The 27509-nt window shown below is 30.4% G+C and overlaps 3 protein-coding genes and 1 non-coding gene across 4 annotated transcripts; 2 read left to right on the forward strand and 2 right to left on the reverse strand.

Annotated features, from left to right (window-relative positions):
- Positions 1–1305: 1305 nt before the first annotated feature.
- On the reverse strand, positions 1306–7978 carry LOC105156391 (alpha-xylosidase 1). Its single transcript, XM_011072511.3, has 3 exons — positions 7521–7978; positions 6728–7419; positions 1306–3478 (listed from the first exon to the last, which is right to left on the reverse strand). Exons 1-3 carry the CDS (start codon positions 7775–7777, stop codon positions 1599–1601), a joined length of 2829 nt encoding a protein of 942 aa, XP_011070813.1. The 5' UTR covers positions 7778–7978; the 3' UTR covers positions 1306–1598.
- A 5569-nt stretch (positions 7979–13547) lies between these two features.
- On the reverse strand, positions 13548–13655 carry LOC148789264 (U6 spliceosomal RNA). The gene has a single exon (XR_016064212.1). It is a non-coding gene; the product is annotated as a U6 spliceosomal RNA (small nuclear RNA).
- Positions 13656–19621: 5966 nt separating this feature from the next.
- LOC148789265 (protein NEGATIVE REGULATOR OF RESISTANCE-like) lies at positions 19622–20227 on the forward strand. The gene has a single exon (XM_088877846.1). It carries the CDS (start codon positions 19840–19842, stop codon positions 20161–20163), a length of 324 nt encoding a protein of 107 aa, XP_088733972.1. The 5' UTR covers positions 19622–19839; the 3' UTR covers positions 20164–20227.
- A 3421-nt stretch (positions 20228–23648) lies between these two features.
- Positions 23649–24359, forward strand: LOC105156738 (uncharacterized). Its single transcript, XM_011072957.2, has one exon. The coding sequence runs from the start codon at positions 23834–23836 to the stop codon at positions 24188–24190; it is 357 nt and encodes a 118-aa protein (XP_011071259.1). The 5' UTR covers positions 23649–23833; the 3' UTR covers positions 24191–24359.
- The last annotated feature ends 3150 nt before the right edge of the window (positions 24360–27509 follow it).

The raw sequence follows: 27509 nt of genomic DNA on the forward strand, positions 1-27509 counted from the left end.
TTTTTTTATTAAATTAATTATAATAACATTCTAATTTTAATAACTGATAATTATAATAATTATTATATTAGTTATTAATATAAAATATTTATAACTATTCAACAATTATTAGTAGAATGAAACAACAACTAGAAAGGATTTAAACTCATATTTTTATAAAAAATTAGACTTGATGAATGATATATGTGTACAAGACTTATGTTGATCACGGGTTCCGTACCTTGTGGCTTCTGCCCTTTTAAAAAATGCAGATAATGTGCACTTTGTAATGAAGGTGGGTTTGAGTAGCCCAATCCCCCGACATATCTCTTTCTACAACTATTAAATTCAAAAATATCCGGCAATCTACATTGAATACGACGTGCAAAAAGTCCATACAAGTTTTATGATATGTTTTTTTAAAAAAATCAAAACAATAATTATATTATTTTTTAAAAAAATATCAATTATTGCATGAATATATCCCTCAAAGAAATTTAATCACATTTAATAAAAATAAATAAATAAATCACATAAATATATCACATTCAAAGAAATTATATGTCCCACTTTGATTTCATTGAAATTTCTCCATATGCTATGAGAAAATATACTAAAATAAGAAAAGGACCAAATGCCCTAAAAAAAAATGTCTAAACATTCCATATATCTGCATATTTTTGTTCAAGTCAGGTCACACTTGACTCGCCTGACCTGACGACTTGCTTGGATAACCATTGAATTGACACTCATTATTCAATTGCCTTATTGACACGTTCCCCTTATGAATTCTAACACATAAAGTTCTATGAATACATGCAACCATACGAGATCACATAAGTACACCCCCTTATAACCTCAAATCTGAAATTGACTTGAGCTTCGAAGGGTCCTCAGCTAATATAACAAGTTTTACGTGCAAGGTAATTATCATTGGTTTAGCTCGAGGTACTCGTTAGGCCCATCCTCTAGATTGTTGCCAAGTCTTGGCCCAAGTTAATTCTAAGTTGTAGAGAACCTCGATCCGAATCAATATATTTTGACGGCAACGAACCGATGGATACATGTTGATTTAATTTGGTGGAGTTGTAGAATAGAAATGTTGGAGGAGAATAAATATATAGAGAAGAAAGGAAGGCATTGTATTGGTTTGCAAAGCACCCTTGACCATAGGAGTAGATGCGCATTAGAAAAAAAATGGGCTGGTGATAAAGGAATTAGAATGATGAGGTATGGGATATATAAGTTAGAAAAAATTTGGGCTTTTCAAAAAAATGTTGGTGAAACAAATGATTAAATGGAAACATTGGGTGGGGGCACCAAGAATTTACCAGTAAATTGAAAATTCTGAATTTATGATCATGTAGAGAATTATTGCAAGCAGCATCACTGCATTTCTAAGACTACAGCAACAACAAGAAGAGAGACTGATCTGTTGGCATGTTTAAATGGAAAGGGATGAACAGAGGTTTTTATGCCATCTCCTCTCCATTCAGAACCTCGATGGACACTTTTAATGTCTACAACTATGACTGGCAAGGATGAAACTTTTAGGACAATTTCAGAAATTATAATACTGAAAAGAAACAGATGTATTGTTATCCCAGAACAGATTTTTTTCAAGCCTGGATTCCCATTTTCCATGACATTGAAAACTTCTTGCCAACAGGCAATTCCAGCCCTTTAACCTCCACCATCACATTCTTCATCTTATCTCCACCCTCTTCCAATTCCTCTATATATTCATGTTCTGTTGTGTTGATTTCCACTGTAGATGTATCTTCAACGGAGTTTCCGTCGACTTCCATCTCAAAGGCACTCCCACTTCCCTGTAATCCTAGTACGGTTACCTTCTGAATTTTCCAACCCTTCTCTAAGGCAAACTTGCTTTCTTGAACATCAGACCATACCTTCACCTTCCCCTTCTTAACCGTTGCATAGAAATCAACGTACGTTGAGTGACCATTTCCAAGTTTCATCTCCGGGAGCTCATCTTCATCAAGGAAAAGGTTCCCCTTGGCTTCTCCTCCCGTTGCACCGAGTGGGAAAGCGACTACAAGGGTGAAAGGGGTCGTTCTAGCTTCTTTAGAGATCATACCACCCTGTTGCATTGGGATTATGGTGTTCTGATACAAATGTACATTGATCACATGCAACGGTGCATCGAGGACAACATGATGTGATTCTTTAGAAACAATCACCTTCATCATATCAAACATATCGTACCAACTTCCGGGAGGGAAGACAGCTTCCACCTCAGTTTTATTCGATTCTAGCACTGGAGACACCATCAGGCCTCTCCCGAGCAGGAACTGTGTGCTCAATCCATACAAGTCGGTTTCGTTCGTGAACGTAAAGAATAAGGGACGAGCGATTGGCGCCCCCGTAGTATGTGCCTCATAGTTTAGTGTGTAGAGATAAGGAAGAAGCCTGTACCTCATTCCTAGAGCATTTCTAGCAGATTCAGCCACTGATTCCCACTGATAAAGCTCCTGCCTGGGAGAATAGAAGTTTGCATGATCTCTTGAGAAGGGGTAGAAGGCACCAACTTCAATCCAACGGTTGCAAAGCTCTTCCGTGGGAGCTGGATAGAATCCACATATATCTGATCCAACCATTGGAACCCCAAATATTCCAAAGTTCAGCATTGTCGAAATTGAGTATCTCAAGTCTTCCCAAGTTCCCTTATTATCCCCTGTCCAATGTGCTGCATAGTGCCCTGAACCAACATACGTCGAACGTGACAGAATAAACGGCCGTTTTCCCTCTAGCCCTTGAAGTGCCTTGTGAGTAGCAATTGCTTGAGAGAAACCATAAATACTATGTGCATCGTATTCTAATACTCCGTTGTAATGATATGCACTAGTTGCTATGGTTTTGTACCCAACTGGCGCTTGTATTCCTGATGCATTTATCTTGTAGGGTGGATCATCCCATCTCGTTTTCGTTATGTTCTTGCAGTCGAGACAGCATTCCCAGCCTGGTCCTGTTCCATTAGGGCAAATTCTGCCCTCTGGAATAGTACACAAACCAGTACAGAAATTTGAAGCTTCATTCATATCAATCCAGAGACCGTCAACAGGTACAAGTTCATGGAAACGACGTATCTCATCACCCCACCATTCAACCGTTTTCGGGTTAAGGAAGTCAGGGAAGTTAACAGCTCCAGGCCAGACCTGAGCTAGATAAGGCTGGCCCTCATACTTGATGAAGACGTCGTTGGCAATAGCTCTTTGGTAGACGCCGTAGCTCTTGTTAACACCAATTCCAGGGTCTATTATGACAATGTACTTCATGCCTTGAGCATGGATTTTGTCCAAGAAGGCTAAAAGCTGTGGACGAGGGTAGTTGACAGGGTTGAGAGTGAAGTCCTTGTGTCCGTCCATGTGATCATCGTCGTTCCAGATAACGTCGAGTGGGATTTTTGCCTTCTTGTAGTTCTCAACTACATCTTCAACAACTGAGAGATTATGGTATCCCCATCTGCATTGATGGAATCCTGAACATGATCAAATTGTAATAGTTACGATCACATGTTGTTTGCCAAAGCTTAAGGAAGAGTAGGCTAATTATGCCAACATGATATTTATTATTATCAACTGGATGAAACTTGAATCAGGGACATGATTTTCAAACACCCATCTCATGATGTCTTTTACTTTGATTAGCATATTATAGTATACATACACAAAAAAAAATATATTTATATACATATAAACGCCAACACAACAATATAGTTGTTAAACATTTAGTTCTCCACCTGAATTTCACGAATTCAAACCCATTAAGTGTATAAAATTTCACTCTTTTATGTCAACGCATTATGGGCTAGTCGTAGCCAGTCCATAATATTTGATACAGTAGAGATTTGATTTAATAAACAGTTTAATAGGACTATCGTAATCAAATTGGACAGTATTTCGATATTCCCATAAAAAGAGTAACAACTACAACCTCCAACTCATGTAGAAAAAATAATGTTTTCCAAGAAAAGTGGGATGTGGAGGAAAAATTATGCGAAAAATTCAAACTAATTATAGAAAAAAGTATGATACAATTGTATGTGATTGAATACTTTTTCTGAATCATACATCGATCACATTTTATAATGTATTGTACATATAATATAATTAATCAGATCCAACCAAAATTCAATTCGAACTAAAACTTTATTGTGGTCCAGCTGTAGTTTTGTGCCTTAAGATCAATGATGAAACAGAAAACTACAAAGAATAGAAGAGCTATTAAACCTGATTGAAACGCATGGATGTATGTGGGCCTCCAAGATTTTTCAGATGATGACGGGCTAAAGATTTTCACTCACAAGTCTTATTTGCATGATTTCTTTCACATGTGCAAGTTTTTGAGCTGGACACTCCCTACTACCAAAAAGGGTATTACCAAAACATTTTTTTCCTACTGTGGGGGCCTAGACCTGATTTGCACAGACAATATGCTAATCAAGTGCAGTAATCTTTGACTTGTAATGATTACTTATTTTGATTTTATACAACACCAACATACACAAAACGCCACATACATAAAAATCATACATCTCAATCATAGATTTAGATTATGATTTGGTAATGGGAAAATAATAAAATAGGAATAAAAATCATTAGAATTGTTATGTTCTATCCCCTAATCATTAACGCGCCAATTTTTTTCAATAAGTGTTTTGGCATTATGTTAAACTACAATAATAATATTTGGCAAGATTACCAAAAACTTTATTTAAATTGAAGAATCACTGCACTAATTAATTACATAACAAATTCAATTGATCATAATACTATTAATTATATAACAAATATAACATTCTCGTCATAGAAATCAGACTAGAATTTTCGTGTTAAAGTCATAGTATAACTACCGGTCATTATCCTTATCAAGTTGATTTCACTATAAATGAGGAGACCAATTACCAATTGCAAAAATCCCGCCGTGGTCCAAAATGAAATTGGGACCAGCCAATAAATACTAGCATTCAAGTTGTCGATATTTACTCACGTGAGTTGTATGAAAATTACTAGTGAAATGCGTCAAATTTTTTTGAGGTACGTTCTTTTCATAGAAAGATTTTGTTAAAATTAAATTCGATTCATCACATAATAAGTATTATTCATAAAATAACTTACTAAAGAACCAACCAAATTTAGAAAAGAATTATTGCATTTTCTTACTTTAAAGTTTGGTGTAACTATATATAGATTCTAATAATTTTAAAAATTACATCTAATACCCATGATATTTATTTTTGTCTAATAAACAAATGCATCCTGTTGGTCAAAATTCATAAAATTTATCAACATTAGCCAAAAAAAATTAAATAAAAATTCATATTAGCACTTGATTGACTTATTATTACTTATGGCAGGTTAAATAATTTTTTTAACCAAATTACCCTTGTAAAGGTGAATATATACCTCTTCATATATATTAATGTGTAAAGATGTATAAAGGTATTTTAGTCATAAAAAGATTTATTTGACATACAATAAATAGTATTAAGTCAATCGGGTGTCACTATGAAATATTATTTAATTTTTTTGATATCAACAAATACTATGAAATTTAACTAACGAAAGGATCTATTTATTATATGAAAATAAATATTACGCATACTAAATATAAATTTTTTAACCAAAAAAATTTATATCTAATTATACCAAATATAAGAAGAGGGCAATATAATGATTCCATATAAAAAATATTCCCTAGTTTCGTGAAGAAACATCCCTCTGCATTTAAGAGGGAGAGATAGAGAGAGTAGGAATAAATGTAATAATTTAAAGTCGTGCCTCAACTCCTTAAATTAGCAAATTTCTACTATACCAATGCGCCTTTTAATGAAAATGAGCAAGGCCGTTGAGTGTTAGAAAATGAGTAAAGTCGCTATCTTGGCATGAATTCCTAGTGCTACAAATATCTTATATGTATAAGCGTAGCTACCATGACTATATATCTTTTCAAGAAAATAAGACATCTTTAAAAGCAACAAACATAACAAACAAATGGATATAAATTACAACGAGTTTTTTTTAAATTCATCATAATTATAAAATTTATCTCGTTATTTGAAAAATTACAAATACATTCTAAAATTAACGATCGTATAATAAATATCCTTTTGTGATAGCCAATTGTAAGAGGGTATTTGTTATAGGGCTGTTAATTCTGAAAATACTTATAATGTTTTAAACAATAAACAAATATTTGTAATTATAGCAGATGAAGAAAGCACATTTGTAATTTACTCAATAAGATAGGGTTAAACTATGCATAGCAAATTTCTTATTTGCAATTAATATTGCATCTTTTATTATTATATTGTATATAAAAAATATTTTATATATTTGATTTTACTATTATGTATACAATATCTTTCAAAATATATAAATGATATGAAATTCAATAGGGATAATATTTATATAAATATATCTTTTCTAATAAAAAGGATTAAGTACATTTTGTATCATGAATTATGCATTTTGTCTCATTTACACCCCTAAAGTATGAAAGGTAATATAGACACTTTAACAAAATAGTTTGACATTGATAGGACAAAAATGCCCTTCTCACTTACCTTTATATATTTTATTATACTTTCTAAAATATATTTTATTAAAATATTCCTCCCAAATTATTTTTAGTGATTTAAAAAGTATTTTAACCCTAATAAAAAGTTGTGATGTAAGAAAGAGGAATGGCAAATTTGGAAAATTGTTAAAAGTATTGGGAAACATACCAAAAGCCCAGTAGGGCATAGCTGCAGGCCGGCCTATAAAGGAAGTATATTGGTCAACAACATCCAACGGAGACGGACCAGAAAAGAAGTAAAGGTCGAAAACACCCCCAATCACTTTATACGTCAAAGAATTCCCCCTGTAGAAAACATCCATCCCATTACTGTTCAACAGCAAAACTGCATGGGCGTAGGCCTCTCCTTCTACATTCCTCAGGTCCATGTACACCGGGTGGGACCCATACAAATCAGCATTCAGATTGATTGCTGATATATCTGTGGTGTACAGTGTATACGGTTCATTGGGGTAGAGTTTAATCCCGTGTGGCTGAGTGTTCTCTCCCAACCCATACAAAGAAGCATCTTTAGGCAACTTTGTGGAGAGCTCCAGGTACTGGTCTTTAAACACCAACCCATTGTAAGGGTCTGATTCCTCGGAGGTAGAATCGAAAAGAATCTGACCGTTTGATTTTCTTTTCACGGAGAAACTAAAAGGGTCAGCCGTGTATGTAAAAACAAGCTCTTTTCCTGCGTATTGATCAGATGCTTTGAGAGTGTATGCATCCTTTCTTGACCTACCAAGTGTTTGTTTTAATGACGGAGGAGTTTCTCTGGGCAGGAGATTGTATGGGACCTCCCATCTTTGCTTCTCTGCGTCTGTAATGTGAACCCTCAAACGGGCATTCGTTTCATGCCTGAAAAGGTTAAGTTTGAAATCAAAGATGAGATTTTGATCAAGAATTGAAGCTCCGGTTAAGCCATGCACCTGCAGAACATGAGAGAAAATGATTCTTACTTGACATAGAGCTGCAAGAGGGGGATATCAGGGCCGTAGATGTTGTTCTTCTGCTTCACTTGGAGGAGGCCTAGAAGGCCACCATTAGGGGATTCTTGAATGGAAATTAAACGATAGCCTTTACCAATTTTGGTTGGAGTATTAGAACTGGAACTAAAAGCTAAATCAGGAAGAAGGATAGATATAATCAGGAAACCAAACAAGAATCTTGAAAAAGAGGATGATAATAATGGGGGAAGAGGAAAAAAGGAGGACATGATGAATGATTAATGGGGTTTCTTTGGATGAATTTTGGCACTTGGCTGGAGAGTGTTAGAGAGCTTTGGGAGTATATAATGGGGGGGAGAATGGCAGAGAGACATAGAATACATGTGATTGGGATGAGGTTGGCGTGATTTCATGGCAACATGTGACCTGTGAATTTTGTTAGGAGGGGGTCCCAAGTTATCAGACTCTTTTCTGGGATATTTGGAATTGAGTGTCATCGGTAGACTGTAGTCATTCGTTGGGGTAAGTATTTGAGGATGGCTTAATTTGTTGTCTCTTGTAAGGACTCATCATTGCTCATTTATCCTTTGCTCCCCAGCCCCTGCTCTACAGCTATCATTCATTGTGCAAAATCTTGATTTGTTGAAATTAATTATATCACAGTGAGATTAGTTTATAATAAAATTGATATACAAATTTATACAAGTGATTAATTACATAACAAGAGTAATAATATTTAGTGTGAGATTAATTTACTATTGATAAAGAGTAACAATTTTCACAATTATTGTAGGACGACTACTAATAAAATTAAGTAAAATTTGATCTAATACTTATGAAGAATGTAAAATTTCAGTTGGTCGTAAGTTCGAATACTATGATTGTAAATATGCTAATATAGTTTTTTTACTAGTGTTATTTGATTAAACAATATTTCCAAGATGAAATTAGATAAAAGATTTCATAAAATGCTAGGGAACATGTTTATTGAATAAACATAGCCAGGAAATCCTAATTAATCGTACTTAATCAAGGTCGGTGGACTGTCTTATTAATTAAGTTCATCATAATTCTTGCAGGATATTATATTATAACATGTAACCTTTCTAGGTATACTGTCCTTCCTTATAACTCTTATACCCATATCTGCTAATTTGAACAACCCGATGATGTATAGGATTGCTGTAATAATAATCTAATTTACAAAGGGGATGTCTTGGATGTATTCTTCGGTTTTGTGATTACTGTCGGAAAGTTAAAATATATGTAATGATACAATAAGGTCAATTCCTGGACCACATATTTTAATTTTTTAGGTGGAGTACGTAAATTAATTGTGGAGTATGCGACGTCTACCGCCGTGGTCCGCACTTTTTGTAATATCAGAACCTAGAGGATGTTTAGACGTGGTATATTTTTGTATATTGCAAAAACTCATTAGTTGGTATGGCAAACTAATTCAAATGAAAAAATAATAATAAAGTTTAGATAGCAAAGTAAAAAAAAAACAATCATAGATTAGAGGCCAAAATATTTTAACACTATATATTAATTATAAAATTATCATCGTTGATGTCTTATATGCTTTATCATTTTATTTTATTCAAACACTTTAAAGTTTTTGTTTTTAAATTAAGATGTAACGTCTTATAAATTATTTTAAATAAGTTGAGCCAAAAAAGTCTCTTACTTTTCAAGCCCAAAAAAATTAATTAATTAAGAAATCTTGAACGAAAATAGTTTCCAGGTGGCATTTATGTTCAGATTACACTGAACTCTACGATTGGGATTATTTCAATTATAATTATTAGAATTGATTAAATTATGTTATTAGTTAGACAATATTGAGCTTGATTTGAAAGCAAAGGTGCGGACGAGAGATTTTAAACAAATTAAGATATGTATTTAGCGTCGCGTTGATAAATAAATTTGAGGATATGGGTTCAAAAACAAGTTTTATTAAGTGTGTGGGTATTTTTATTTTTATTTTTTTACCTTATGTGAATATTTGTTTCATTTTATGTAAGTTAGTGTAATTTATTTATTATTTTTAAATAATGTGTTGCTTAATTTATCAAGATATTGATCTAATTATTTATGTAATTACTACTTAAAAGAAAATAACAGATATTTAGAACTAATTAATAGTCCCTACAAATCCTAATTTTAAGCCGACTGCATTCATAAAAATATTCGCTTCTGTGTGCTTAATTTTTATTCTAGTTTCATTATTGGCATTGGAAACGTTTAAAGTTGCTAATTGCTTTACTTACGTTTTCATCAAAAGGATTTTGTCTGCCTTTTTTCGGACAATGTTTCTCCAACGCCACCACTATTTCTGATGCAAATATGCTATATTACCACTGATCTCTATCAATTCAAATTACTTTATATTTGTTATTTTATAGGTTTTATAAATTTCTGTTCTATTTCAATTATATATTAATCACACATTAAATATTATACAGTACTCGTTATACCTGTATATAATATTAATTTATTATTACTCCCCGTACTAGAAAGTAGAAACCCTAATGAGTTTTCAGTTGCTTCATTTGTTGTTACAATGAAATTGGTTCAAATATAAACTGAAATTTCCAATATTATATGTTTAAAAATAATTATACAAAAATCGCAGTTTACAACATGTGAAAAAATATATATAGAATTTAACGTTATCTCATATAATATTGCAAATGAGCAAATTATCCTCCAATGAAAAAAAAATATCAATTTACCTCTCTCTATTTTTTAAAATAGAATAATTTACCTCCCTGTCTAAGGAGGTGAGCTGCTTTATTAATTTTAGACAAGGAGGTAAATTGCTTTATTTTAAAAAATATAGAGAAGTATTTTGCTACTTTTTTTCATATGGGATAAGTTACTTATTCACAAGGAGTTGTTTATATTTATATATATAACGTCGCTCATATCACAACGAAAAAATTTATGTAACTTAGAATATACATAAAATAACAATATTATTTTCATGAACTCTACTAATAATAGTCTACGGACAATATATTATCAAAATTATTGCACCATTTCCAATCTGCAATGTGATCTTACCTTGTAAATTAAGGTTGCAGGTAGCAGAAATAGCGGATTATATATGCCATGATGTATGTAAATTATGAAATTAATTAGGCAATGATTGAGGTTAGGTGTCACTTGTGCTGCTCACTTCACTTAGAAAACTGGAATATGATTCTCTTCTTAAATAATGTGATCCCTATGTCGCTTATGAACATAACAATAAGTCCACACTCACTATTTAATGTGAATGTATGAAGGTATTGTTGGGAGGTCAAATCATTGCTTTCCTTCTTTCCTCGATCTTTCGTCTTTTGTTTCTCCCAGTTTCAGAAATAACGCGAATAACAACGGCATATATTCTTTATAAAATAATGGAATTTATTGTTAATTTAGGTTAATAACAAACTTTATTACTAATTAGTTCAACACCAATTTTAGGATGAAATCTTTTGTAATTATTTTTTTATAGTGTCTGTATGGATATGAGGTGATGTTATTACATTTAGACAGACTAGTAATAATTTGCAGAACAAACGAAAACTAATCTGGTTGGTGGGATCCCTTTCAGGAATATATAAAATGTATACGGAAAGAGAGAGATAGAGCCATATCCAAAACTAATTTTTCAAAATGAACTCACCTATATATTAACATTAATATGGAGTTCAAAGTACTTACATTTGGAGGATGTGTGTTAATGGCCCTTGCCGAATCATACAAATACTATTTCAATTTTGATCCAACAGATGTAGACATTGTGTATAACATGGCTTGGGTAGGATTCAAATCAATACAATTTAAATGTAGAATATGTAGATTTAGGGACACTTATATCATTAAAATCGTCTTCAGAGTTTTTTATGTTATTTCAAAATATTTAAGTGTTGTCGGATATCAGATTTGTTATACATTTCGTATTTGATTTAACATATGATGGACTCTAATATTTATGATTCTTAATAGGAAAACATAGATAGCTATTGGTCTAATATTAACATTTTATATTTCCAATTACTTGTATTTGAAATTAATAATTTATTTGATTAGTTTCGATGTCTTGATATATAGAAATATGGATGGGATGATGTAAAAATATTATTTAGTGAGCGAGACACAAAGTTGGGCCTTTCCCAAACGGACGTCTAAACTGCTGATTAGTGATTACAGATTTTGTCTATTTGGAAATAGTTAAATACTTCTGCTCCGCTTTTTGAATTAAAATATAATTTATCATTCATTCATAAAAAGAGAAGAAAAAGATTATGGAGTTAGATATGGGCGCTCTTATCAAGATTCGTGCCATGGGCACGATTTTTAAGAGCAAACCCAAATTTTTTTGTTTTTTTTTTTAAATAACTAGCAACGGTGACACGCGTAATTTTATTGGATGTAATATAAAAAGTATTCATATTTTCTGCATTAATTAAAAAATTCAAGAATAGAGAAAATTTAAAATACAATGAATAATAATATTTTATACATTTGAAAAAATTGTTGAACTATACATTGAATAATGAGTGGAAAAAGATTGTAACTTAGTAAAAAATTCCTTCAACACCACTATCCATCTTGGAATATTTTATAACAAAAACTTTTGTCAGCCTCTCTCGATTATTTATTGTTAATTTTGCATGTAAAATAATATAAAAAAATAATTTATGTAATTTTTCTCTTCTCAGAGTGATAGTAAATTGCTATTAGTTTTTATTACAAAAGAATTGAACCAAATAAATACATCACAAAGCATGCTCTATCGCAACTTCAAACGGTAAAAAATGATTTCAAATTCCATCACAATATGTAATTTAATTCAATTCTAAAAGTCGTCATATAACAGTACACTATCTATCATTTCTGAATTATGGTTTTATAAATGATGTACTTACGATTGATATATATTTCATTTTTAAAAATTTAAGAAATATGTATTTTTTATTTATACGTTAAATAATATAAAATAACAAAGTGCACCAGGTACTTCATTTTAAACTACCACCTCAATAATTGGCAATGAAATCATGCTACTGTTCTTTTTGAAGTAGTGATGAGATATATGATTATATTAATATTTTGATAATTAGTTGATAAATTTATTGATTTAATCAATAAATTAATATGTTGGGCCTAGAAGAATCTTGCATGGGGCATGGACTATTGAGTTTTGTCCATGGATTCTGTTTAGGGCTTGTTTGTAATAATTTTTATTTTTTTTATGTAAATAAATTATAATGAAAACTATAAACTAAGAGTAGTAAAAGTTAGGATTGTTTTAAAATAAAAATTATAATTATAGTTTTTACCATAAGTTTCAGAAATTAGTAGGAATTTGGCTGGAACTTTTAACTTAGATTAACTAAATTTAATAATCCAAAAACATATACCTGTAAAACAAAAATGCTCTATTGAACCTATTTTCAGTAATAAACTGATAAACACTGCTAAAAAAAAGTGGATTGCTTTTTGCATGAGTGTATGCGGAATAGGCTGTCAAGCACGTTGATTGGCTAGCCATCAGGGTTGGTCCAATAAAAATGGTAGTTGGTCCACAGCGTAATCATAATACTGCACGCTCGTTAGTCCCTCTGTGCCTGCAACGATGAAGCCCAAGGCATGGGCCAATTTGGTCCTGAAATTGAATGTTATATGTAAAAAGAAAATGATCCAAAATACTATCCAATTGTGTACACATCTGTACTTATATATAGCAAATCGAGATTCATAATACTAATATTTAAAAATAATAATAATTATTGTGATTGTGAAATGGGATATTGTAACATTAGTTGGAATAGCGGAAAAAGACTTATTTAATTACTAATGGTCGATGATGTTAGTATTCATCTCGAGTGTAATTTATTTATTTATTTATTTTTACAACGGGTGGGGTGAAGAACTTACCTGCAAATTGAAGATTCCAAATTTGTCATACGTAATATTATTGCAAATAGAATCACTGCATTTCAAATACTACAACAAGAAGAGGATCTCAGTTGGCCTGTTTGAATGGAGAAGGGACCATTCTCCATTTATACGTGTCATTCTTGTCGGGGGGGCCACACTGATCTTCTGTGTATTGTTCCAATTTTATGAAATGTCCATTAAGGGATGAACAAAAGTTTTTATGCCATCTCCACTCCATTCAGAACCTTGATTGACGCTTCTAATGTCTAAAACTATGATTGGCTAAGATGAAACTCTTACAACAATTTGAGAAAATAAGAATCATAGATATTGTTATCACAGGAGGGATTTGTTTTAAGCCTTGATTCCCATTTTCATTGAAAACTTCATCCCCACAGGGCTTTAACCGCCACCATCACATTCTTCATCTTATCTCCACTCTCTTCCAATTCCTCTATATATTCACGTTCTGTTGTGCTGATTTAAAATTTTGGTGTTCTGATACAAATGCACTTTGATAACATGCAATGGTGCATCCACGACGACATGATGTGACTCTTAATTTGGAAATATATCAAATATATTATACCAATTAACTACCGGGGAAGACAGTTTCGACCTCAATTGTATTTGACTTTAGCACCAAAGATACCATTAGGCGTTTCCCGAGGAATCGTGTTCTTAATTCGTACAGTCGGTTTCATTCATGAAACCAGTAGTATATATCTCATAATTCAGTGTGTAGAGATAAGGTAGAAGCTTGTACCTCAGTCCTAGAGCATTTTTACCATATTTAGCCAACGATTCCTACCGATAAAATTCTTGATCAAGCTTATAAGATGTTTTAAATAAATTTAGACAAACACTGTTTTAATTGAATTACTAAGAGAATTATAGAAGTCGGTTTATGACATGATACAATCTACTAATTTTTAACTGTGATTCTGTAAATGCTATAGTGATGATTGATACGTATTCCTATTTCTAAAATAATTGGCAATAGAGATCAATATTACAGGTCTCCACATAGAAATTTGTTAGTGGGGTAAAAGAAAGTGAATGTTGGGGGTAGAGGTATCTTTTATGGGGAGTGGACCATTGATTCTTTATATAATTGTAGTAGACTGCTTTTTGCAAGAGTTTATGCGGAATTCGCTGTCATTCACGTCGCCCTTCGGGCTTGGTCCAATAAAATTGGTACTTGGTCCTGAACGTGATCATGACACTGCAAGCTCGTGACCTCAGTCCCTCTCTGCCCGCAACAATCAAACTTAAGAAATGCCCCAAATTGGTCCAAAATACAAGGGATAATTGCATGTTACCGAGGTTTAGTATATTTACATATTTTTTATTACTTAAATAATTATATGTTAATATCTTTAATGTTTATTTTTATCTAATAAATAAATTTTTTTATTAATTAAAGTTCATCGAATTTGTTATTATTAGTAAAAAAAAATTGAATAAAAATTTATATTTACCCCGATTGACTTACTACTGACCTATTGGCTACTACAGGTCATACAAATTTGCTCTAACCAAATTATATTTATGCATTTTCACACGATAATACGTGAAAAGAGGTATATCTTCACACTTGTAAGGTATTGTGATCAGAAAAAAATATTTGACCTGCAATAAGTGCGTACAAGCCAATTTGAGATAATTATGAATTTTTAATAAATTTTTTCTTTGATATCAATAAATTTGGTGAATTTTGACTAAAGAATAGGTCAATTTGTTGACAAAAATAAATATAAAAAATACTAAACATAATTTCTCAAATCATACAGGTCTACTTGTTATTACACCAAACCTCAAAAAAGGACATTGTAATTATCTTGAAAAACAATTGTCAAACCTGCCCTCTAACATCAATAAATTCATAATCAAAACAAGTTATGCATATATACGTATATAAATGGAATTTGAAGGGAAGACAAGACAGTAAGATGCTTTATGATTAAATTATAATTAAATATTTTAATGTGCATAAAAATAGACTGGCCTGAGAAGACCTAAGAGATCCAAAGAGATTAAAGAATGAGAGGTCCATAACATTCTAAAATGCCCAAGAGGACCTAGCAGTCAATCTTGGCGGGTGTCCCCCAAAAAACAGATTGACAAAGAAAGGAGGTTGAAGCCATCTCCCCTACTTGGACCATGATCAAAACCCAACATAATATTCAGCCCAAAAGACCTATACACGTGGCGGCCTACTCTCGTACATGGCATCTCATCAACCCACGTGCTAGCAACCACCTTGAACCACATCAGTCCTAGGAGGACCCCCCCTGGTGATTGAGACTCCTCACAGGTGAGGGGTATCCCAAAACAAAGTAAGGAAGGACTCCCTGACGGTTGAGACTCCTTGCAGACGAGGGAAGTCCCGCCAAAGCTCTGAACTCCTTGGCAACTCGGATATAAGGATTCAAAAGCACGCCTAATAGAAGATAAGAACAAATTATGGTCTATCCAAACTACCTTCATCCATTTTTTCCCGTAAATGGAGGAAACGTGCATAGCCTTATAAAAAAAGGGCACTCTCTTATAAATATAGGTTTACTCTTTCATAAAAAAAGCACTTCCTGAGATCTTTCTAACACCTTTCTCACTCTCTGAACATCCGCTCACGTCCGTTACACTTCTCTTACTCTCTAAATCATATCTCTCACTCTTTAAACATTCTCTAAACACTCTATAAGCACATTATCACATGTTTTTGCACTTTTTATCGACTTTATTCATCATATCTCAATTTCAATTGTATTTATTTACTTTTTGACTTTATTCCATTTCAAATCCAATAACTTGGACGTCGGAGTGCTAACACTTTTTTTGCAGGTCCTTATTTACATTCGTTTCAGCCCAAACCTCGAACGATTGTCTATATTTATTTGGACCTGTGCATTTCGAAACGCATGATATATGTACATTAAAAATAGTTCATCATATATTATTTATTCTAAATATAAAGATTTTTTTTTGTTTGTTTGAAAATTTGTCTACTCTAAAGGGATGTTTAGTTGCATGGATGGAGGCCCAAAATTATTTTCGTGGTCCGAGCTTAATCACCATTCAAGCTGAATAACTAATTCCACCATTTTATATGGGATAAGTTATCCGTCCGCCCAAGCCCAATCAAACAAAGGGCTAAAATTACTTTGTTATCCACGTTTTTTGGTGGCAAATTACATAGAAGTCCCCGTCTTCACTTCAATCGCGTTGGGTGTTTCTGTAAAGTTCACCATTGAATTATAATTATATTTTATGGGATGTATTTGTAATTTAAACATCTTTCTTCATTGATAAAAAGAAACGTCACCAACTAATAATGTTTTTTTTTTTTTCACATGGTAACACTTTTTTCCAATATATACCATAGTTGTTAACCAATCAAAGGTTAAAATCACAACTGAAGTGAACCACCAAAAAAAAAAAAAAAAAAAAAAACTTGTATTAGTTCCTTATTATATTAAAAACTAGCATAAAATTTGTGCTACACACGGACATATATTTTTTTTATTTTTTTTAAATTAAATAAAAAAATTTATAATATTTAGTGCTATAAAAAAAAATTTATACAAAATAAAATTTTTTTAAAAAATAATATTACCTCCTTATATTTTTTAAAATAGAATAATTAACTTTTTAAATAAAGAGATAAATTATTTTATTCTTAAAAATAGAGAAAATTATTTACCTTTAAAAGTGATATAATTTTCAAAGCAGTACAGTTTTATATATTGACTTTGAAGTACCGACAGCTACAACAGTCAACGTGTTAAATCAGATGGCAATTAATTCTTTATTGGAATCACATGATTGTCCTTGTCCCACTCTCTAATATTACATTATTACAACTTGGAATCCTTCATGCCTTGTCCCTCACAACGTCACAAGGGTCAAATAAATGCCATTCTCTCTTTCTCTCTCTCACCGGGAAATACATAATTCATCAAACATCTCACTAAATTAACTATTTTGTCTAATTATCAGTATACATTTAATACAAAAACAATTAAAACAAACATAATAAATTTATATAAAATAAAACAAATTAAATATCCAGACATATGATATAATTCAAACTTATTCATATGACATCTAAATTCAAAGAATTTTGGCTTCTAATATATTGAGAAGACCGTCAAAATACTTTAGTTTTATAATATTTATTAGTAAAACATTAGTTCTATACACGATTATATAATTTTTTTTTAAAAAAAAATACTAAATAAAATATTTTATGATATATTTTTTGATAATTTTTTTATAAAATAAAACTTTTCATTTTAACAGTAATATATAGTAGTTTTGAATTTTTAATCAATTTTGATTATTATCGAAAATGATATTTTCCTACACGTACAATACATTTTCATAAAATTATGACATTCTATTAAATATGTACATTACTTACTTTAGAAAAGTCCAACTCTATAGAAAAATTATAAGAAATAAAAATTAGTTAAATATATTGTTTGTTATAATTTATATTCCATCAGAATCTATACTAAAATACATAATTCTAAAATGATCTTACTTTATAAAAAAATAAATAGAAACTACTTTTAATAAGTTATAAGAAAATTTTAATGGACAAAATTATAAGATATTTAAAATTGATAATATTTCTAATCAATAAATTTTTTTTCTTGACAATAAAAATATTCAAAATCATCAAAAATTAGTATTCGGTTAAAATTAACTCAATTGCTATCAATCATCATTCTGCTATATATATATATTAGACAGATAGATAGATGATGAGTTATATAATTTCAAATTTTAAAAAAAAATATACGTATTTTTATATTATAAAACTCATATCCGTATGTAGGTCTATATAATTATTCAAAAAAAATGATTAATTTTTATAAATAAATTGTATATGAGAGAATGTAAATATATATGTTCTAAAAAAATAAATGTGCAGGCAGCAAATACTTTGCGACCATAGCAGCGAATATGAAGTAGAGTCAAGAAAGATTGATATGCTCTTTGTATTCAACTTTTATCTAACATTCCCACCTACCAATTATTCTTCTCTCTCTTCACCCTCAAGATTAACACCTACGCCCCCCCATCACGCAACCAATGCCCACCTAAGATGATTATATGTTTTTTTTAAACTACAAAATTAATTAATATATTATTATTATTATAACATTCAGTATCTAATATATTAATATTTTTAAATTAATATAAAATTCAAAGTAAATAAAAAATAACATATTATTATTAAAAAATTAAATAACGATAATAAGACTCGAACTCACAATCAATATATTTTTGTTACATCCATAAGTTTTGTATTTGTATTCTACTGACAAACATTTAAGGTGAATATATATTTAATACAAAATCAAAAATTGAGATATAAATAATAAATATAAGAATAAAGAATGCATCTTGACTTAATTACATTAACTAAAATTAAATGATTTTAATTAAATTAAGAATGACGTACTATAAAAATAGAATATTTAGTAAATTTATCTATACTCATATAAAAAGAAAATTGGCTCCATACTCACATATGGCGGTTAATGATATTACTCCACTAATTTTTAATAAATTCAAAAATACCCTTCAATTAATAAAATAACTAACTTATTTAACTTTTTAAATTATTGATTAACTAATAAATATATTTTTTTATAATATAAATGTGTTGATTTGTATATCATGTTCTTATTTATAATATATTTTAAAGTGTAAAAAATTATTCATTATATGCACACAAAAACGACGTGGCACAACAATTAGCGTAAAATAAAGATTACATTATGGTACATGGAAGTCTAATTACCGACTATATGTATATTGAAAAAATAAATTTTCATAGTGGATAATCTATGTTTTTACATTATTTTTTATTTAATTATATTTAATAATAATTATTTATCATGATTTTAGTTTCAATAAAATTATAGCTAATATAATATTTTTTTTTCTAATGATAATTAACAGATGTGGGCTATCGATCAAAGAAAATAATAATGAAAAATATACACTTTTAAATTTTTTTATTTCAAATTTTATTAATTTTTGTATATTTTATTCAGTATACGATTTTTTTTGAATAAATACGTGAATATAACGTGATAAAATACAAGAAAGTTTAAAAGGAAAAGTCGAGTCTGCCCTTGAAACGTTGAAGTCGATGTTGCACCTAATACAAAAGGGTAAAGACAATTTGCCGTCAGCTGTGTTGCTCCAAACTCACTCTTCTTACGTCATCAATGCGCCTCCTGTTGACGTCATCTATGCAAAAAATCATTTCACTGCTTCCTTTCTTTTCAACAAACGCCTTACGCCTCTCTTTTTAAATCCGCCAGACTCAGACCCAACAATACCCACTAAAATTCAGCTACATTTCTTGTGTTCAATGGAAATGGAGAAGAGAAAGAGGGTGGACGACGGAGAAGCGGCCGCCGGAAAAAGAGGTAAAAGGCGGCGGGAGGATGGGGACGTCGACGCCGTGCCGGGGGATGAAGAGGTGGAGGAGTTCTTCGCCATACTGAGGAGGATGCAAGTGGCGCTCAAGTATTTCGAGAACCGTAACGCTGGGGCTCAGTCGAGGGCGACGACGTGGAGACCGGCATTTGAACGGGAAGATTTCGCCGGAGTTAAGAATAACCCGGATGGAAATCGAAATGCGGGTTTGGATCTTAATGCCGACCCGGCTTCTGATGTTTCTGATTCTGTGTAATTGATATTGTGAGTTTTAGATTTGAAGTAGGGGGAGGAGAAATCAACTGATCTTGTTATCCTCATTTATCTGCAAATTCCTTTTTTCTTTTCTTTTCTTCTTTTTTTTCCTGAACAACGATAAAAAAAAATAAATAAGAATAATTACATTTCTCTTTTCTAAGTTTTAGTGTAATTATATGTGAACCTAATTTGAAAAATTATATCCAACACCCTTAAAATTTGCTTTTGTATAACAAATAAGTTCCTTCATTAGTCAAAATTCACCAATTTTGTTATATTAATAAAAAAAAATAAAAAAAAATTATATTTATTTCTGGTTGATTTATTACTGATTCATTGCAAGTTAAATAAATATCTTTTTTACCAAATTATCCTCATATATCTTCACGTGTTAATTCATGCAAGGATATCTTTATTGTTATAACGGTAGTTTAATCGAAAAAAAATATTTGATATTTAATAAGTTATTAATAAGTTAATTAAAAATAAATATTAATTTTTATTTAATTTTTTTATTAATATAAATAAATTTAGTAAATTGTTGACTAATGAATGAATTTTTTTGTTAGATGAAAGTAAACTCTAGGGGTATTAGATGAAAATTTTCAAATTATAAAAAATTTACATATAATTACATCAAATTTAAAAAAAAAAAAACGTAATTATCCCACTAAAATATCATATTCAATATTAGAAGGATTATAAATTTATTTTGAAGAAGACATCAAAAATTTAAAATACCATATCACTAAAAGTAAATTAAATTTCAGATTATATTGATGAAAAATAAAAATTGAAAGTACTAAGGGTGAAGCGCAAAAGCAAAAGCAAAAGCATAAATTTGGGGTATTTTTTCCCCCATGATGTGAAACACCTAAAAGTGAGCTTTACACGTGGACCTTTCACAATAACCACCATAATTCTTCTTTTTTTTTTTTTTTGTTAAGTTAAATCAATACATTTAAGTTAGTAAACACAAATACATGATTTATTTCCAGAAAGAAAATTTTATATTTTGTTATTACTTTATTATAAGAAGTAATACAGAAATTTAAAGTGATTTAATATCTGCTAAGATGATCCTGCTTCTTTCTAATTCATAAACGATATTACTATAGAAAACATGTTTTAGTAAATCTAAGGATGATAATGGGACGAGTTTACCAAAACTCAGGATCTATTCTATCAAGAAAATCGTGGATCCGTCGCGGATTTGGGACCCATCTAGTTGACCCACTAGGCTCGATTATTATTTTTAAAATATTAAAAAATATATTTTTTAAAATAATACTACTACAACCTGATAAATATGAGATGATAAAACTATTGAAAGGTTAATTTTTTTTAAAAAAAATTATATGTGTATGTTTTAAGTATTAAAATTTTAAAAAATTTAGAATATCTATTACTTGTATAAACATTAAAATTTAAACCATTTACAAACTGTTTATATCATTATTTTAATTTATATATATTAATTTCATGTAGTATACAAGTATTAATAAATTATATATATTTTTTATATATATACAAATATATTTTACATAAGTATATATAAAATATATAAAAAAAAAATCAGAGCAGTTCAAGTCCAATTAACCACTAAAACTTGAACCTGCCTCAAGACCCATTCAAAGCTTCAAAATTTGTCCCTATTGGGGCAGGTCCAGGCTTGGTTCAGATATAGCTCGAACCATTGCCACACCTAGAAAAACCCAACCGACATAGTAAATATATATTGCATTAAGTTCGAAAAAATATGTTTGTTATAGAGATTAGTTGTTATTCTAGTATATATGTTGCATTAAGTTAGAACTTACATTAAATCAGATAAAATTTACATAAAAATGATATAAACATTCACTTATTTAGTGAAATTTAAACACATAACTTCGAACTTGCTACGATTGTGAGGTACAAGAGCGCGTACTATTTGTGTTGTATAGATTCATTGAAATAGAAAGATATAGCATGCGTCTCCCAAGTCTCGTGATTGAGTTAGCTTAGAATGGGTTGATGTGCATTTTTTGAGATGAACATAATGTTTGAATTTGTATTTTGAATATTTTGTTTTGTGTCTTGGAGATAGTGAGAGAAAAATAGAGATAAGTAAGTGTGTGTTGAAGATAGATGTAGTGTGTTTGGACTTGTGTTTTGAAGTAATTTAAAATATTTTAAAGTAAGTGTTGTAGGTTTGATGTTGGGATTTGGGGGACAAAAATCACTGTTCATTGTCAAATCATATCTCTTTTATATATAGTTTTATATATAAATATGTATATATATAAATATTGTATGTTTAATGTAGTATTTTTGGGAGACAAAAATTACGATTTATTGTCAAATCGTGTCTCTTTTATATTATATATATAAGTGTATATATACACTCTATATAGATAGTTGAAAAATAAAAAAAACACATATAATGTATAAAAACATAAAAATTAATATTGAATGTGTTTTATCTTATTTCGAGAAAAATTGACAATGATGCGAAGGCAGCTGGTATCCAAGATGGCAGACCTGAGTTGGGTCTTCTGATTCTATATCAATTTTATGGGTACAAGTTCAAGGACACCGAGGTAATTACCAGTCATAATTTAAGGGTAAAATTGACATGTCATATATAAATTAGTAATTAACCAAGCTGACTTGGTGAAATCTTGCAGACCTCAAATTGCATAGTAAATGTTGGACGGACGTACCTCCTCAAATATGCATTGTTTTTCATATGATCAGATCGGCATTCTTGATAACAGTAGATTGTGACGGCACGCGTTATACAAGTGTATTTCTCCCTGGCGAGTCGGTGGAAATGGAATGAACAATCATAGAACATTCAGCAAGTAATTACTTATAATCACCCGCCAACTATTATAAAATTAAGTGGATAAATTTTTTCATCAAAATCAAAGAAATTACATTCTATTTTTTTTTAACATATACCGATTCAATAAATATATCAATATATTAAGAATAGTTAACAATAAATTATAACAATTTTCAATACAATTATACTAATTCAGTATGCTAACAATTTATAGTAATTCGAATAAAATAAAATAAATATTTATATAAAGTGATATAAATAACCACACATAATATAAAATTAAAACTCATGAATTCGAATTTGGTCATGCCCCAACCTTAACCTCAGCCAAACCATCATTGACGAAATCACATTCAATTCAGGAATCATTAGAAATACACCATTTTTGTTTTTTAAATATATAGATGAATTTGAGATAGACCCAACTGTATTACTAGAACAATTGACCCATTCAAAAACCTCAGCTTCACTGCCACTGTCTAAAAAGAAATCTTACTTTGGCGGCTACCCATGTTGACGTCATCCTGCTGACGCAAATAACACAGAGCACGAGGTTTTTTTGTCCACTCGTACAATTATTCCTGCTGCAGACTTTTCCCATTCTTCCACCTAAAACCAACAGGTTTTCTTTCTTTAATTTTTTCCTATTTAGTTCAATCTTTGCCCCGGAAGAAAGAATCACTCACCACGTCGTCGCTTCCGTCATCTAATGACGTCATCAGCCCAGTTCAACTAACATTCTCCTCCTCCTTAAATCCCTTCAAATAATTTAATCAGTTCCTCCAACCATCACAGAGTTAAACCCACGTGACTTTTGAAGTTCCTGTTTTACGATCCAATGGATGTGGAGAAGAGAAAAAGGGAGGATGACGGAGGAGCTAACATCGGAAAGAAAGCCAAAGCGTGCCAAGATGAGGACGGCGTGAAGGTGGTGGTGGCGCCGGAGGATGAGGAGGTGGAGGAGTTCTTCGCCATACTGAAGCGAATACATGTGGCTGTCAAGTATTTCCGGGAGCGTAAAGGCGGCGACCCTTGCACCGACCGTGACTTGACGGCGACGCCCTGGAGCCCGTCGTTTGAACGGGAAGATTTTGAAGGGGTTAAGAACGACGTGGAAAGCTCGGAGCAAAACCGGAATGCGGGTTTGGATCTTAATTCTGATCCGGGTTCTGGTGTTTCGGATTCTTCTTGTTAGAACTAGAAAGTTTTAGTTTAACACAAAGTTTGTATTAAGGTTAATGAGTGACGTATCCTAATTAGTGAATTTCAATTACTATCACTGATAGGTTTGGCAAATCCTACCTGTTAATTGAAGACAAAATTTCCAAAGTACAAATAATGGAAACAGTTTAAATTTAAATTAAGAGTAGTTCCACCCTTACATCCTTTGATCCCAAATTATGAAATTTGTGTGAATTTATTTCATTAAGTGGTTTAGTTATGGCATCATTTTTTGTGAGATAAGGAAACAACGTTGTACAGGCGTAAAGGACAATGAATCAAAGGGGGAAATTTTCCTTCTGCGCGTTACTAATATTGAATTCAAAATCAAATATTTATTAAATCTTATGAGGATTTAAATCAAAATGATATACTAATTTAAAGTTGAGATTTACGTTAAAGTATGTTTGATTGGTGAAAAGTGAGAGTATAATAGAAGTGAAGTAAAAATGAATTTGGCTGGAGAAAAAGATGGAGTAGAATTAAAACTCAATATATATGAAATTTCTCGATAGTCCAATAAGTTTTCGTCCAATTTTATAGGCGGAAAATGAAAGTATAAGGCAAAAAAACAAAAAAAAATATATATTTTATTTTTATTTACTCTATCGCCTATATATATTTATATAAATATATAATTTTTTTTCAATTCTTTTTTTATTCCCACTTATAATACCGTACATATCGCTAGAGAAATGATAATAAAATTATTAAAAAATTATTATATCAAAGTCAACGATGAATACTTTTATTGTTCTTGTTTGATATATATTTTTATTAATAAGGTTTTTAAATTTCTGATATACTAAAATTATATTAATTAGTATAAATTACTTTATGTATTTTTTAATACAAAATGAAGATAAAGGTTATTCAGTAAAATCATAAAATATAGTATTTTCTTCTCAATATGTTCGAATTCTTCGTACAAAATAAGTAGAAATATTTGAGATTTACTCCTATTCAAATCATACTAAACAATTTAAATGAAAATTGTTAGTGTTTCCCCCTGCCTCCCTACTCTCCCTTTCACTTTTCTTTTCCTCTCATTTAAACCAAGCCAACCCTTAAATTACTTTTTTAATTTATCATTTTGATATGTAAAAGTATATATATAAGACAAAACCAACTAATCCAACAAAATTTAAGTTGTTAAAAAGAAATGATTCTTTGAGTACACTAACTGACTATCATTATTAAAAATAAAATATTTAATAACAGTGTTGGGCTTGATAATTATCGTTAATAAAATGAGTTGATGAAAATTTTTTAAATTAATAACCTTCTAACAAATACTCCTACAGTGAATTATCATAAAGAAGTATTTGCTCGACCGCAATTAATTTTAGAGGGTATTTATAATTTTTTAAATAATAAAAATATATTTATAATTATAAAAAATTTTATAAAGTCAATTTTAATCTACCCAATAGTCTTATATTTGATATATACATACATAACATGAAATACAAAATAGAAACTCCATATTAAATAAAAATATTCCAGGCTTGATCGAAGAGGTGAGAAATTATTCTTTCTTGAGGAATCCAATTTTTCTCTTTTCAAGGGCAAAAGTGAGATGGGCTTAGTAGGTCTTGTAGTATGCTTATAGTGGGCCGTAGGCTGGGTTGAAATTTTGGATAGAGCTGATACTTTGGGCCTAAATTTCCGGACTAAAAAATTTCGTATACGGCCCAACAGTGTAGTTTAGTTAATGGACATATCTGTGTCCAAACCCACAAGAAAAACTCCAAGAATCAAATTTTAGGTCACAACTTAAAATTTTGAGGTCGTCAGAATAAATCAATGTATGTATTTCCAAATATGCAGCTACGGCTTTTGGAAGGAATTTGAAATCCGTCCATATTTATTAAAATTTAATTCAAAATTAAAATAAAAAGATTTGAAATTTTTTACATTTAGAATATTCAAACATATCCAAAAGATTTATTTCGAAGTATTTGAAATCAAATCCTGCAATTCAAATGCAACCTCAAGTTATACTTACATCGATGGATTTGAATTTTATGCCCTGATTTGATGCCGAGTTTAAATTGGATCCAAATTATGTTATTATCCTGCAAAGCAAATAAACAATATAATTTTATCATGTTACATCAATCAAAAATTAAGTAAAACCAACTGCCTACTATTAATATAAGTTCTGATTTATCCTATCATCCAATTATCAATATACGAAACAAATGTGGCTTTAGTGTACTAATGGTTGAACAGGAGGATCTTCCAGCAATAGGGTTTTCTACTTTCAATTTAATTAACTGTTTATTGTTTTTTCTTCAACTAATCAATATACTTTCATTATTATTAAAAAAACTTTCATTATATTAAAAAAACATAATTAATTTCATAAATATATATTAAGTAATAGTTAAGATTTTTAAATAAATTAAATATGTTTATATTGTTGCGTCCGGATTCATAAAATCAAAACTCATCTCGAATCCAAACTAAATAATTTGGACTCGAATCCACCTTTAGGTGGACCCCGCTCTACGTGTCTCTCTTTTTGCCTTTATTTATTTATTTAATTTCAATTAAATTTAATTTGAGTAAGAATTCTTGTTGTCATGAATTTACCGATTCCTATGTGCTTTTAAATTTCTTACCTACTCTGGATCGAATGGTTAGTTGTGCGTTTTCTGTTCCACCACAACTTCAGACTTTATTTATTAAATGCGATTTACAATTGGAGAGAGTGGGAGTCGCACACCCTATTCAAGGGCGTAAATAGCGGGGACAGTCCTAAGAAGTGACATCGACCACGACCGATACCTTCCAATATCCAACTGCTTCCACATCACACGTGCTCTCCATGTGCAGATATTTTCCATCCAATTCTGAGGCTGTTTTTATTATTTGTCATGGTTAAGAGTTATGGTAAAAATATTTGTTATGGCTTTTAGTTATGACAAATATTTTACGACCAACAAGCGTTGCATGACCGTGGTTAATAATTATTTACTACATCTATTTTATTTTTAACCATGATAACTAGTCATGGTCAAATGTTGTATTTTGTAGCGAAGTAAATGTACTATATATATATAAAGTGAGATTAATATCATTTTTTTTTTCTTATAAGTACAAAATTATTACGTGAGAATATTAAATAATGTGTAGAATTTAAAATTTATGTATATTTTTTTCTACTAATGCCAACATTTATCGTTTAAACCTTAATTAATTGAGGTTAGATATAAACAATGAATTTTTTAAAAAATATAAATATAATTTAAAGTTTTTTCACAAGAATATATAGTTTCATATTTTGA

The sequence above is a fragment of the Sesamum indicum genome, linkage group LG2 (assembly GCF_026168435.1).
Source record: "Sesamum indicum cultivar Baizhima isolate 11 linkage group LG2, ASM2616843v1, whole genome shotgun sequence".
Lineage (NCBI taxonomy): Eukaryota > Viridiplantae > Streptophyta > Magnoliopsida > Lamiales > Pedaliaceae > Sesamum > Sesamum indicum.